The sequence below is a fragment of the Python bivittatus genome, unplaced genomic scaffold (genome assembly GCF_059951505.1).
Source record: "Python bivittatus isolate LINGU-HERP-01145 unplaced genomic scaffold, Pbiv_v1 ctg000010_np1212, whole genome shotgun sequence".
In the NCBI taxonomy this organism is placed as follows: domain Eukaryota; kingdom Metazoa; phylum Chordata; class Lepidosauria; order Squamata; family Pythonidae; genus Python; species Python bivittatus.
This window is the reverse complement of record NW_028277029.1, coordinates 2982942-2997305: the sequence shown is the minus strand read 5'-3', so window position 1 is coordinate 2997305 and position 14364 is coordinate 2982942. Positions and strand designations below refer to the sequence as shown.

General features: G+C 43.8%; 1 protein-coding gene across 2 annotated transcripts in view; it reads left to right on the top strand.

The window, feature by feature from the left end:
• The window catches only part of FBLN1 (fibulin 1), a 66979-nt gene extending 52981 nt beyond the window's left edge, over window positions 1-13998 (top strand). For both annotated transcript variants that reach the window (XM_088148687.1, XM_088148579.1), the window contains exons 16-18: window positions 1840-1982; window positions 2486-2617; window positions 12869-13998. In XM_088148687.1, coding sequence (XP_088004813.1) covers window positions 1840-1982; window positions 2486-2617; window positions 12869-13008 — 415 coding nt within the window. In that variant the 3' untranslated portion in view covers window positions 13009-13998. The remainder of the gene's footprint in view (window positions 1-1839; window positions 1983-2485; window positions 2618-12868) is intronic.
• Window positions 13999-14364: the final 366 nt, after the last annotated feature.

Genomic DNA, 14364 nt, shown 5'->3' with positions numbered 1-14364 from the left:
TTTTTCACAGTTCCACCACCCAGGAAGAAATGTACTTTTCTGTTTACATCCCCTCCAACATTTTATTGAGTAATCCTTACATATACACATTACTCATGTTGGGATTAAATGCCATCTATGTATTACCTTCAATTGCAATTCTTACATGGAGGCAGAGAGCTATCCTTCTGATTTCCATAGATGGCCAAATTTACACCCCACATCTATCTCTAACTCCAGTAGCATTTTGTATATTCTGGAAATTGTTCCTTTCAGTTGTGAGTAATGATTCATTATTCATTTCTCAAAATGAGTCAAAGCACAACTTGCTGTTTCCCTGACCACTTCAAAAAAGATTTAAGTCGAAACCATGTTAAGCGAGATACCTGAGAGCCGACTTCAATTCTGTCTCTTCCTTGCTGCGTAACCAATGGTTGTTATTAAAAATCTCTTATTCTATACAGTACAGACCACATGGTCTCCAAAGCTTGGATGGTATTGCCCCAGATGTGTCATAAAAACAGGAGATATCCTCTCAAGGGGGTTAATGGGGAGATGACCTCGATCAGTTCTGGACTTCTCTTCTTCCAAACCTGAAACGTAATTTTAGTAAATATGTTCTCTACGTTATCCTTTGGGGGAAAAAATAATATTTGACTCACGTATCTATCTAACTCTGGTACGTCTTCTACCTGAATCCATGTTTCAGTTGTGTCTTCCAATATGAATGGGATCACGTGCCCCAAATAAGCTGCTTGACAATATAATTTAAAAAAGGGGATCCCTCATCCTCCCTGACTCATGACCTGTAAAGAATTTTCCTATGGACCCTTGATTTATTAGCATTAAAACAAAAACAAAAAAATCAATTTTTCTCTGCCATATTGATGTTCTGTTTCCCTGAAATTTCAACTGGTAAAACTTGGAATTCAAAATTTCATTTTGAAAGGGCCATCATTTTAACAGCCACAATTTGACCCAGTACATTCAAATATTTCTTGTGCCATCTTTTCGTATCTTTTTTCCAGATAGGAATAAGGTTATTTGCAAATAATTTATTAATAATTAGAGCAACATTAATTCATAGATGTTTGAAAGATTTATAGGCCGCTGGTATGTTTAATTTACTAGATACTTTTTGCTGCACTTTGGGAGGTGAATGAAAGAAAGTTAGCTGAGACTTCTGAAAATTCACTACTAAACCTGATACCGCTGCAAATTCCTCCATACTCCATTTTAATATGTTTTGCAGAATCCCCAGGATTTGAAAATCAGATTCATGTCATCAGCAAACAAGTTTTACAAATATCCTTTTTCTCCTATTTTTCTTCCTTTAATTTCTTTGTTACGCAGGCTTTTTTTTTTACAAAATTAATGCCTTAAAGGAGGGTTTGTTATTTTACAGTTAACATAGGGCAGATTTTTACAAGATTTTGCCTGCGATTAAAAGCTTTAAAAGCATCTCCAACATGTTTATAGATTGCTGGCCTCTGCTGGAAACAATCGTAGCTGGATGTACTGTAGTCTCTTTTCAGATTAATTGGATTAATTTCATGAATGAATTTCCAAAACAGATGGATCAGACTCTAGGGACTGGAACACGTTTCCATAAGTTGATAATGCAGTGCGATCAGAAACCCCCCTTCACTGCTGCTCAACTTTTCCTTGATTTTTGCCACACAAATCATTTGTGTGGGTGTCGTGGGATCCTGTCCAAAGATGGTAGCCATGAAGACGCCACACACATAAAAACCAGGTGGTGCTTAGATCACATCACTACAGGCTTTTTAGACCCTACTCCATGGATGCGCCTGGTCATTTGTTTCTGATTTTAATTGTTATGTCTTTCCTTTCCATTAGAGTCAGACATGAGAAGACAGATACCGTTCGCTGCATTAAGTCCTGTCGACCAAACGATGCTAACTGTGTCTTAGACCCCGTTCACACGATTTCCCACACTGTTATCTCTTTGCCCACTTTCCGGGAATTTACAAGGCCAGAAGGTAATGAGTTTCTTTGCTCTGTAAAATGATCTAGAGGGACCCATTCTGGGGTGGTGGTTCTAGGTATCTTGGACTCCTTGCTACCCAACAAGACTGTTGGGCACACTGGTTAGGACTGGAGGTCTTTGTAGTCCAAGGCCTATAGAAGACACAACGTAGGGGAAGTCCTATGATATTACAGGGAACCTCCATCATATCAATGACACAGAAAGCGATCCATGAAATATTTCTTCCTTCTAGCTTACCTGTGTATGGCTGCTGATTAGGTTCCAGAATGAGGTTCTGAGATCTTAGGTTTCTCATTGCCCAAGTTGCAAATATTCAAGTCATGGAGGAAATGCTATTCCTCCGTCCCAGGCAAGCGGCGCCAACGTCCATCCTGGGTTTGTTGTTATTTGCTTAACGGAGTTGGTCCAACTGGTAAAGGGTCAAACAGCACTGCTCTTTGGGGCAGGTGCTTCTCATCGCTGTCTTCAGGTGACCCTCATGCTCTCTCTCCTCAGAGATTATTTTCCTTCGTGCCATTACGCCGGCATACTCAACCAACGAGGCTGACATCATATTTGATATAACCGAGGGAAATTTACGAGATTCTTTTGACATCATCAAGCGCTATATGGATGGCATGACTGTGGGTAAGAAATTCTCCTCTTTTGTGTTGCAGCTGTTACCATTAAACCCAAGGGGGTTGGTATGATATTCCACCATCCATCCATCCATCCATCCATCCATCCATCCATCCATCCATAAATATTCCATATATCCTCCTTCCAAAAGTTTTCCTTTGGTTAGAGCTCTCTTTCCAAGGGTAAACAGGAAAGCCGAGTCCCTCAAGGGGAAGATCCGACTCAGAAACTGACTTCCAACCACCCCAGAGGCAGGTTTTCTCCCCATGATCGTATGGCAAAAGAGAGGAAAAATCCCTGGAAAGATTGAAGCCCCCAGACCAGAAGAGGGCTTCTTTCTAGTTCAGGCCATCATTTCCTTCCTTAACACACTGAGATGTTAAATCAGCATGTTTTCAAGCATGTTTTTTTTTTCTGGAACTCAGCTTAGGGAGAGAAGAGAGGCCAGTTTGGGAGGATGGGTGGGAAGAATCCTGTTTGTTTGGGGGGAAAGAAATGGCAGAGGTACCCCCTGGTTCTTCTAAGCATGTCCCACTCCTGAAGGTTGAGGGAAACTGCAGTTGATTACCAGGAAAGTAAGATCCTTTTATTAAAGCTCAGAAGCATATTGGTATTCCTTAACTGAGATTGTTGATTTAAAATCCTCAATTCTGGGGTTGCTAACTAATGTCGCTGCAAGTTAAGAGCAATGTCCCAGAGTTGCTGGGAGTCAGGCAGCATGTAGATTCCTTCTCCTTCTCCTTCTCCTTCTCCTTCTCCTTCTCCTTCTCCTTCTCCTTCTCCTTCTCCTTCTCCTTCTCCTTCTCCTTCTCCTTCTCCTTCTCCTTCTCCTTCTCCTTCTCCCTCTTCCTCTACCTCTTCCCCTTCTCCTCCTCCTCCTCCTCCATCATCATCATCATCATCATCATCATCATCATCATCATCATCATCATCATCATCATCATGCATTACGGTGATTTCTCCTTTCTCCACTTGCTCTATTTCCTGCTACCTCAATTTAAGAAATCCATTATCTACTCGTTGGGCCCTTGCAGCATGTGTTAAACCATGTGAACCCATTGAACAGACCCTGGCATTACCATCCACATGGCCTGGATTTCAAGTTTTCTTTTCACCCTTCCTGCAAAAAAGCCCCCCAGTTCATTCTTGTGGCTTATAGGAGGGAGGTTGGTAGCAGTGAACAATGTGTAAAGGAAGGACGGTCCATAAGCATTGCTCTTCTCTTTCACCAAGGGGTGAGAGGTTTCAGAGGATGCTAGAGTTTCTCCAGCACATGGTTTGAAAATGCTAGCATGCACCATGCTAGACTCCATGGCCCAAAAGTCTGTTTTGCTCCTGATCACCTGAGAAGAGCGTATAAGTTTGGGGTAGAGCTCCAAGAGAACCTGAGAAGAAGGAGAAAAAACAGTTTAGCAGAATTTTGGTCTCTTCTTCACCTCTTCCTTTCTCTGAAGTGAGGGCACTGCTAGGTTCAGTCAATGTTCTGGCCCGAGAAATCAAAGGATCTCCTCAGACCGTTGGACTGGAGAGTAGGACCAGCGATGTTCAGATTCTAGGAGTCCTAGTGTATTTTGAAGTTATGCATCTGCCTGATAGGATTAAAACCAAAAGAAAGCACGCTGAGCGATGGGCAAGGGAAACAAACGACTGTATCCTCACCTGGGCGAAGTTTCAGGACCTGCCTTCCAGCTTGGCCTGAAGGTGGTGCTGTGGTCGTGCTGTCGCCAATCGCCTAACTTTATTTCATAATTTCTCCAGCAGAAGTGTTTAGTTGGTGCCAAAGGGAAAACTTGTTCAGGCAGGCTTCGAAGCTTTGGGGCGTTAAGTACAGCGGTTTGGGAAGACAGCCATTAAATAGGTGGAGGACGGTTTTGTGCAAGGGTGCTGATGCCAACATAGAAGTGATGAACTCTGGGTTGATTCTCATCCATCTGCGCAACCGAAAGGGTGGTCATCATAAAGTCGGATAGGCAGGGAGAAAGGGTACCTATTTTAGGGGCTTCTATGCAATGGCACAAGTTTTTATGTGAGTTCCGCATTGCCATCGTCCCATGGCACCTCTAAGAAGATGCCCTTGACTCCTCTCCGCGTTTCCAGGCTGTCACATCAATGGCAGCTGAGTTTGCCTCCTTTCATAACCTGTAGAGTTAGCCACACTTTGTACATATAGGATATAAAAGAAGGCGAATTCGGTGTGCTATTGGTGTGGCGGATAAAGTTCACTTCCCTCACTCAAACTTTTGATAATCAAGTCACCTGTTCTCAAACATGGCTTCCTCTGCTTGCAGATCACACTGGGGTATGGTCTTGATTGATTCATTACAGAATATATGTATATATGTATGTTTGTGCATATAAAACTTTTCTGTGAAAAATTGGGCAGCTTGAGTAGCCAGGTGTAAACAGAATGCATCAGCCAGGAAACAACTGCGTGCTTTAAATGCAAACGATGGAAAGCGTCAGTCTGGCAAAAATAAAACAGTATCTTTTTTTTTTTTTTTTAAAGAAAGCATTGCCATTGAATGGAGCACTACATTTAAAACTGAGGTGAGGCTAGAACACATTTTCACACAGGTGGGGGTGTCTGCAAGGGGAGAGGGGGTCAAAAAAGTCAATACGCAGCTGTGGCTGTGCAATCGAGTCCTGGCCCTCTGTTGTGCCTGGACAGCCCTGCGCACAAGTGGATCTGCCCAGCAGAGGAAGGAAGTAGGACCAGGTCAGCAGAACTGAGCCCAGCACCAGACATGTGCCCAGCATGTCTGCAGGATGTGGTCAAAAAAGTCAAGATGGTGGCTGTGGCGGTACCATTATGTGCAAGGCACATGAAGACCAGGCAGAGCTTTGTTCGCACCATCACGGCTACCATGTTGCCTTTTTCTGAACATCCCCTGTGAACATCCCTGCGTGTGCCTGTGAAAAGGGTCTCTTTGCCTATCAAAGTTACATGGGTAAGCTGCATTAAATGGAGCCTGGAGCCCCGGCAACTCAAAATCAGTTTAACACCAACTAAAAGTCAACCGTAAAAGAGAGAAGGAAGCAGCAGGGTGACTTTGTGTATGAAATCAGGCACTTCACATCCTTTTCGGATCTCTCTGTGGAGTGTTAGTTTTTACCCAAAGTCTCTGTCTTCTTACCTGACCACCTCCACCAGCTTAAAGGCCAAACCTCTTACCTGATCACCTTTCCAGCTTGAAGGCCACATCTCAGAGGTTAGAGCAGGAATGGACACTTTTGGGGGTAGGGGTGGACTGGACAAAGTCTTCCCGTGCTTCGGAAAGACTTCAGCAGCTTGCAGCCAGTAGCCATCCTCTTGCAACGGGCAAGTTGGGGAGGTTTTAAGGGTCAAAATTATCGCCTTAAGTTTTTGCCTTTCCTTTTCGCCGGGAGGCAGCAGGTGAACGGAGAGAGCTTGTCTAAAGCAGCCTCTCTTCCAGGTGTTAATGAAAAAAATGCAGGTCAGTCACAGCCCACCTTCGGAAACGCAAGAAAGAGATGGAAAGATTCGGGTCCTGCACCTGGGGGTCTGCAGGGTGCCGAGGCAGGGCTGGGGGTGAAGGTGTGGACAAAGACAAAGGCCGGGCGTGTTTCTCGGAGCCCAGAAGTGAAGATGGGGGATATGGGGTGGGAGCCAGAGCAGATCCGGCTGGGGTCCACCTGGTATATAAGTCTGTGTATGGAAGAAGTGAGCAGAAGAGGACCCCCTTGCATCTCCGCCTGCAGAGCATCGCAGCTGATCCAGGAGAAAGGGTGAACAGGAGCAAAACCTCGCTTGTTCTCTTTAAGCCTCTTTACGGACCTTCAGCTACAAGCTCTTCGGTTTTTTTCTTTTTTCTTCAACCAGGTGTCCGGGAAGAATTCGCTTCCCGCCTGTACAAAAAGGTTTTTATTAAAGCCTGGGTGTTAGAAAGCTTTCCCCTTAGCTCTGCCTAATTCTCTTACACCTCCTGTATTCAGGTGACACCACTAACTCCTGCCAGCCCCAAACTTAGCGAAAGCAAGACTTTGGCACAGTTGCCCCGAGTTAATAGACAGTGCGCTCTTGGCTTTTAAATATCCACAACCCTATTTGTGGTGTGTCATGCTCTAGCAGAGAAAGATCTTCCCTACTGGTGCCAAGAAAATGGGGTGGGCATTCCCAGGGGTGGAGGGCATCTTGAAGCAGGAGACTTTATCAAATTCTTTTGAAGATCTGGCACACCGTGCAAATGACGTGAAGTACGGAGTCAGTGTTGGCTTGCCAGGATTAACTCAGAGAAGAGCAGAGTCAGCGAAGCTAAATGAAGGTTTTAAAAAATTAAAATGTGTAGGCCGATGGAAACGAAAAGATTTTGTTTCAGTTATTGACTAGCCTTAAAGAAATACAAACAATAGAGCTTTCTTTTAATCATTCTTTTGCTAGTGTTGAATTCTTTTTCTGTGTTGGTTGCCAGTGGCATTCCCCTCCCAGAAAAACAGTGAGAAAATCTCACTTTTCTGCAAAAGAAGGAGGGAAAATTCTCCAACAACTATATTTAAAGGGTAGTAATGGTGACCCCTTTTTTCCTACTCTTAGAATTTGCTCAGGGATTAGAGCTCTGGAACGTCATTCTTTGAAATTCTGTTTTAAGTAGAGACCAAGCGCTTGTCTCAATGGCGCCGCGATTCCAGGCCACATCCTCTCTCTCTTTTTGTGATAAAGTGACTCACAGACCTATGTCGTGCTATGTGCCACGGTGGGACTTGTTCTCAAGATGTAGTTTGTTTGTTTATTAAATTTGTATGCCGCCCATCTCCCTGGAGATAGTTATGGAGCTGATCACTACCTAGCTGAGGTGAACATCCTGTTCAGAATGAACAAGATGCTTCTGGTCCATCTTCCAACTCTCAAAATATTGGAATGAAATTGATGGGCAGCAGGTTTAGGACTGGGGGAAAAGAAGCAACTTCTTGAAACACATGATTAGGTTAGGAAATGCATGGTCAGAAGATGTGGTTGGTCCTTCCTTCCTTCCTACCTACCTACCTACCTACTGGCCTATTAAGCCTGGTAAACATTAGCTAGGATGATAAGTGTAAACAGTGTAGTCAGCAAAATGTATCTGAGATTCTGGCACCTTGATATCATCTGCCTTAAGCTTCTCTGATGCATTCATCTGGCCATTATTAGAAAATGAACAATAGGTTTTTGGGCCAATCCAACTAGGGGCATTTGTGGGGTGAATGATAGAAAAAGTCGAGTTGGCGCTGTGCTGAAAAGCAAAGCAGTCAAGGAAGTTAAATATGGAAATAAATATAGTATTAATAACTGTCTTACCTTAGCTTATTTTTATCAGGAGCTCTATGACTTCCTGGAAGGAAGGCAGTAGCAAGGCATGTCTGTGTAGCTGCTGAGAAAACAAAATGGATGCACCCCACAAAGTCCCAGGAAGGGACTTTTCACTTTTCCTACCCAGAGATTGGCAGGATAACCGCCAGAGGCCTCCAGCATCACACAGCCATAGTTCAGACAACGTCATGTCAGCCCTCTTTCCTGTAATTTCGGTCCAAAATAGTTGGATGACTCTAGAAAACTCTGAAGGAGACTGGTAGGACCTTTCCAGCCCAGTGAATTTTACTAAGAGGCATCAGCTTTCATGCATCAGATGCAACTGATGAAGGAGTTGCATGTCATGAAAGCTGATGCCTCTCAAGAAAATGTGTTGGTCTGATAAGGTCCTATCAGACGCCTTTTCATTTTTGCTACTGTAGACAACACAGCTCTCTTCCTACAAGGTCTAGAAGATTCTGCAAGTCACCGTGTGGGATCCTGCCTTAATGGAGAGAATTCCATGCTCTGAAGATGAGACCTGGAGGCCATAGCCCAGATGCTCCCTTGCAACCTTTTAGCACAGGAGGAAAGTAAGGCAGCATTGGCCCCCTTGGCATTGAAGCAACTGCTCTAGGGTTAGCAATGGTGGCCTGTCTCTGAAGGACTCTCAGCTCGGCAACAGTTGCGAGGAAGGAGTTAAATCAGTGCCTCTTTCAAGTGCAAGATGCCAGGTTAGGAATCAGCTGGCGATGGGGTGCAGCACGCAAGCAGCAGTGAGCCGTGAAAGCGAGTTGCTGGAGGCGCTTACATATTTCAAAGGGTGGCCAGAGGGAGGGAGAAGTAATTAGATCCTCCAGCCACAGAGATGTGCCCGAGAAATGCCTTCAGCGTGGAGGGAGCAGTAGATCAAAGATTCTGACGGGAAGAAGATGGAGATGTTCAGCAAGAGGAAGGGGGACGCTGAGACAAGAACTTTCTGGGCCCCTCTGCCGAATAACAGGGGTGTGTCACGTTATGGTGTGCTTGGATGTCCTCCTAAATAGCTAGCTATGGAGTAGTAGCAAGAATAACAATGATGTTATTAATGTTCAGAGAAGAGATGATAGCAGTTTTCCGATAGATGAAGGGCTGTCACGGGGAAGAAAGAGTAGATAAATTCTCCCTAGCACTTCAGGGTAAGACAAGAACCAACGGGTAGAAGCTTTACAGAAGGAGTTCCAAAGTTGAAGTGAGGAGGACTTTTCTGACCGTGAGAGCTCTTAATCAACAGAACAGCCTCCCTCCTGGAGTTGTGGGGCTCCATCCCTGGAGGTTTTCAAGGAAAGACTGGCCTGGGATGGTCTGAAGACCCCTGCCCTGGGCAGGAGAAGACTAGGAGGTCCTTCCCAATCCTACGATTGTCTGATTCTATAATGTCAATCACAGGCACCCCAGCCAGGCAAGATTTCATTGAAATGCACATTGCGACATCAGAACACAAGCTCCGCCCCTCATGTACAGTATTTGCATGCAATGTTCCAAAGGGGCGGGGCTTCCAGGGCCACCCATGTGGCATCATTTGCCTCCAGGATGATAAAGACACTGCTTAAACCAGGGTTTCCCGACCATGGCAACTCTAAGAGGTGTGGACTTCAACTCCCAGAATTCCCCAGCCAGCATGCTGAGATGAGAATTAACTGTCCCTCCCATCACAAACGTGGCATCACAGAAAGAAAACAGCATTAACAAACCTGCAGCATACTGTATTTCTGGGGGAGGTAGTGAAGCACTCTTGAACATACTGTACTACGATCTCAAAAATCATCTACCCCAAATTTCACCACAAAACCCTACTTTTTGAGCCATTGTATACATAGTGGTAATTTTTATTGGCTACACCATCAATTCCTTATATAGAAATCTCATCTCGGGCACACTGTATTGAATATATATTCATATCATATAAGATCTGGGTTATCCCTACGACAACATTTTCTTTTTTTCTTTCTCAAAGTATTGTGGGGATAAATATTTTGACAGTCAATGCCATCTGAACTTCAATCCTTGACATTTTTTGTGGGAAAAAAGACGTCAAAAACAGGTCATAAGTTACCAGTTCCAGCCTGCTACAGAGGAATCTAAGTCTTAAAGCAAACAGTAAGTCTTAAAACCCTGGCAGGTCAGAAGGAAGAAGGAATAACATTTGCTGTTTGGGGAGGGTGTTGTTTTTTTGTTTTTCTGTTCTTTAAAACCACCCAAATGTCTAAATTTAGTCTAAATAGTCTAAATCTGGTTGCAGCTTGGAATGATGGTAGAATCACAGGTGGGGTTGGGGAGTCAGGAGAACTTCAGCTTTGCCTGGGCTCAGTGTAGATCCACCATTTGCCATGTTCTGTTTTGGGGATTCTGGTAAGGAATTGGAAGATCAGATGTCTTCTGAGGTTCCAGAAGCCATAAAGTGGTCCTCCTGGGAATGACTTCCTTACTAATCTGAGGTGGTGCTGGTGATATCTCATTCGCTTGGCAGTGACTCAGACAAAAATTTCCAGCCTTTGCGTAGTTCGAATAGTTCAAAACCTTTAGGAGAGACAAGTTGTTGACAGGATGGCAAATTTGCCTTCTGGAGGTGTGGATTATAGACACTGATGCCGGAAAAGGCAGCTTGGCTTCCTTCCATACTGTATCATCATCTCCCAGCCCCATCTCCTGACAAGGCGTGGATGAAGAATGAAATAGCAAACGTTTGGGTGATGAGAGTTCCTTCCTCTTTAGTCACATGGCAAGAGCCCGAAGATAATGCTAAAGAGCAAGTATTTCGAATATTTTCTGCATCTTCTAGGAAGTTCATCTCCACATCTACCTTAACTCCTGCTAAGATGAGTCCATCCTCTGGAAAGGAGGAGAAGCAATCCAAGGAAAGGAACCCTATATAGAATATTTTAGGACAGGCGAAGGGAGCTCATGGAGAGAGGCGCATTCACAAAATACGGCAAGCAGAATGAACGTGTTGAGAAGTTTGCTATTTCATGGCATGAAGATATTAAAATTTAAATAGGAAAGGAGTCTGAGATTATCACAACATTCAGAAAAAAGGGTGCTGACAGCTGCCATAAGAAACTCTTTATCTCTCCATCCAATGCTGAGCCAATGTGCTCTTCGAAGAGAAGCTTCAAGAATTCTGCAAATGCCGAGGACTCTTTTTCTGAAACATGATCTCAACAAAGATCTAACTGGGATACATTTCACAGAACCCTCCCTCAAACTGATGTTCTTCCAGATCAAATGCTACTGATAAATTCCAACAACCCCAGGAGGATACCCAATTCCAGAAGTTTCTGCTCAGCAGAAATAAATCTGTGGGGCCCTAGGTTAACCTATATTCTGTAGTTACAAAGCAGACAATATTCTAGTTGTAGGTATTCTGTCATGGGGAGAACCAACTTTGTAGGAAAAAGAAAACTGGAGGGCAAATTGTCAGTAAGTCATTGGTTTGGGAACAGATAATTCACTTTTTCAAACGGATTGCTATTTGTCTGCCGTCACAATTGCTTCAGACTTTGTGTTACTTCAAAGTAAGGCTCGATCTGTTTACTCAAAGGTAATATTCCGTCAGAAAAGGATTGATTGTGTTCCTCATGGGAAGGAAAGTCCCTTCCTCAAGGTACCATCTTCAGCCTTATTCCTAATTCTGTGGCTTGCTCATGGCTGTTTGCAAGGAGAGTAAATGAGTCAGGACATCATGGTGTCATCGTCTGCATCGTTTGTGTGAGGACATCAGAGCACATCTAATGCCTTGATGCCGCGTATTGGACACCTGTGGGCTTGTTTTCCATGAGAACATCAATTCCTCTGCAAAGATAGGTTTTGGTGTTCAGCTGGAAAAAGGGTGGCTGATTCTCTCCTTCTGGTTTTCCTCCAAAGTAAGTGGTGCAAATCTTTACAAAGTATTGCTTACCACTGTGGTTTTCATAAAATTACACAGAGGAGGCACATCGGTTTCTTTCTGCAGATCCTGTATCAACTGCTCCTGGACTCAGATTTTTAATGTAGGTTTGGAGTCTGGAGATGAAGGAAGAGACACTGCAAGTCCACTTCAAAGCATTTCTAATTGACCCTTAACTATAAAATGTGCTTAAGGTGGGACACCATGAAAATGGAACAAGAAGAACATGTCTGACAGTAGCACCAGAAACAGTGGAATTCTTGAAATACTATTTAAAGGGGTACCTGCAACCCGGGGCAAAGCTTTCAGAAATATCCTCAGGGAACAGCCCAGTGACCCAACCTGGAAGTGACCACAGCTTCTTGAGGAAAGTCTGCGAAAGGCATAATACCTGAACCAGGGGTGTCCCCAGTGCAGTCAAAAAAGTCAAGATGGCACTGCATGTAAAAAAAAGTGTGGGGCTTCAATTGCATGGTTGTGGCCACCATCTTGACTTTTTGGACACCCCCTGCTCCCCGTGGACACCCCTGAGCCAAATGCAGTAAAAGCCACTTGCAACCTCTTCTCTTGGAGAAAGGCTGGATCGAGGCCCCGGGCTGTGAACGCTGTTTTTAAAGGACAGCAGCCACAGCAAATCTAAGGTTAGATTCAGTTATCAACAAGGCATCTATCTGTTCCTAGTCCACGATTGGCTGAATGTCCATCTCGTCTCAGTTAAATTTTATCCTGATCCATCCCTCTAGGTCTAGTTCCCTCTCTGAGACTAGAAGATAGAAATGAAAGTCAGGACTAAATTTCCTATTTCATAGCAACCCAGAGAAGTGGATTTCTGAATGACCTCACATCCTCTTATGAGGATGCTGGGCAACCTGGAAAACAAGGTTTGTAGCCTCCCATAAACTGAAGACCACAAGGTGGAACAGCAGCTTCCCAATACCATCCTTTGGGAGGGATCTAGCAGGAGGAGACAAGGCATTGCTCGTCTTGTCACAGGGATTAAAAAACGTTGATGCTAATCATTGCTGCTGTTGTTGCTGTTTCCCACCCACAGGTGTCGTTCGACAAGTGAAGCCCATCATCGGTCCCTTCTATGCCACCCTGAAGCTAGAGATGAACTACGTTGTCGGAGGGGTTGTCTCACATCGTAATGTTGTCAACGTGCACATCTTTGTTTCGGAATATTGGTTCTGACGGGCTATTTAATGAAGAGAAGAGAGCTTAGAAAGAAGAAAGTGGAACTCCATGGCACACTCACTGAAAGCTCTGTATTCTTGGTGGGGGGAGGACCTGGAGAAGAAGGACCACGAAGCCTTCTTTTCAAAGGCTGTATCTGGTTTCTAGTTTAATTACAGGACAAATAGCAAACTATCTAAAATAGAAGTAGGATGTCAGTACGGTATCTGTAAATTCACGGTAGCTATGTTGTGTTGTATATACAGTATGACCATGTTTTGTTTTGGTGGCCCTGAACCTCTTGGTGAGTTTTCAACTTGGCTAATTTTTCAAGCGCTTGAGGCAGGATTTTGCAGATCCGAGTCTTGCTGTCCTTGATGCTTCCACCTCCTTGAACTTTTTGCCTGGCTACGATTTTTTTTAAGTGTAGAAATTAAAAAAAAAAACACCACTTTGCCATCTGGAGTCAGAACTAACTCCAGCTGATCGAATTTCTCCCTGCAAGCATCGGACCCCCTTTCTCCAGTCACCAACAGTGGTAAGTCCAGGGGGTCACTTGGTCATATTTTAGTCAGTCCCCAGTCTTACATGGCTGTGTGTTTTTGTTTCTTTTAAATTTGAGAATGTCACTAAAGGGACTTTGGACAACAAAGTGAATGGTGGAAAATTAAGCCCTAGTGTGCCCGAGCACACTTCAGCACACGCTCTCTCTGATGCTGTAGTCAAGCCAAAGTATGCATCTCAGTCCAAGAAGATTATGGCTAGTTCAGTGGGTATCAATGTTAGAGTGCAGGGGTCGCTCCTCAGAGAGGACACGCAATCTTCAGCTCACCTCAGGGAGTTCTCCCTTGAAATTTTAGGTGTGGAAAATGCTTCATTGTAAGGGCTGGAAGCTGGGAAGACGGGGCAAACAGAATTACCTGCGTAAATGTTGAGCAAGTGCTGTCGACTCAAAAGGGTGAGAGAAGAAAAAGGCTTAGGATGTAAACCCTAGGGCTGAATTATAATTTTATATATATAATATATATAATTATATATATATTATATATATATATATATATATATATATATATATAATCAAATTTCTGTGTTCTGCAATACGCAAATCTTCTGCATATATATGACTTCCTTCTTTTCTGCAATAAAGCAACTTACCTTACTATTTCTGCTGTCCGCTAATTAATGAATGCAGGTTGGAGTTTTAAGAGTAGAAATGTATTACCCTGCCTGTGTGAAGTCTGGCAGCCGTATATGTGAGACCCACAAGAATTAATAACTCAGGACATTGAGACACCAGATCCCACGGATACCATTTATCATAAAGTTTTAATTCAAGGATGCATTTTGACATTAAAAACGTAAGAGACCTCTTTG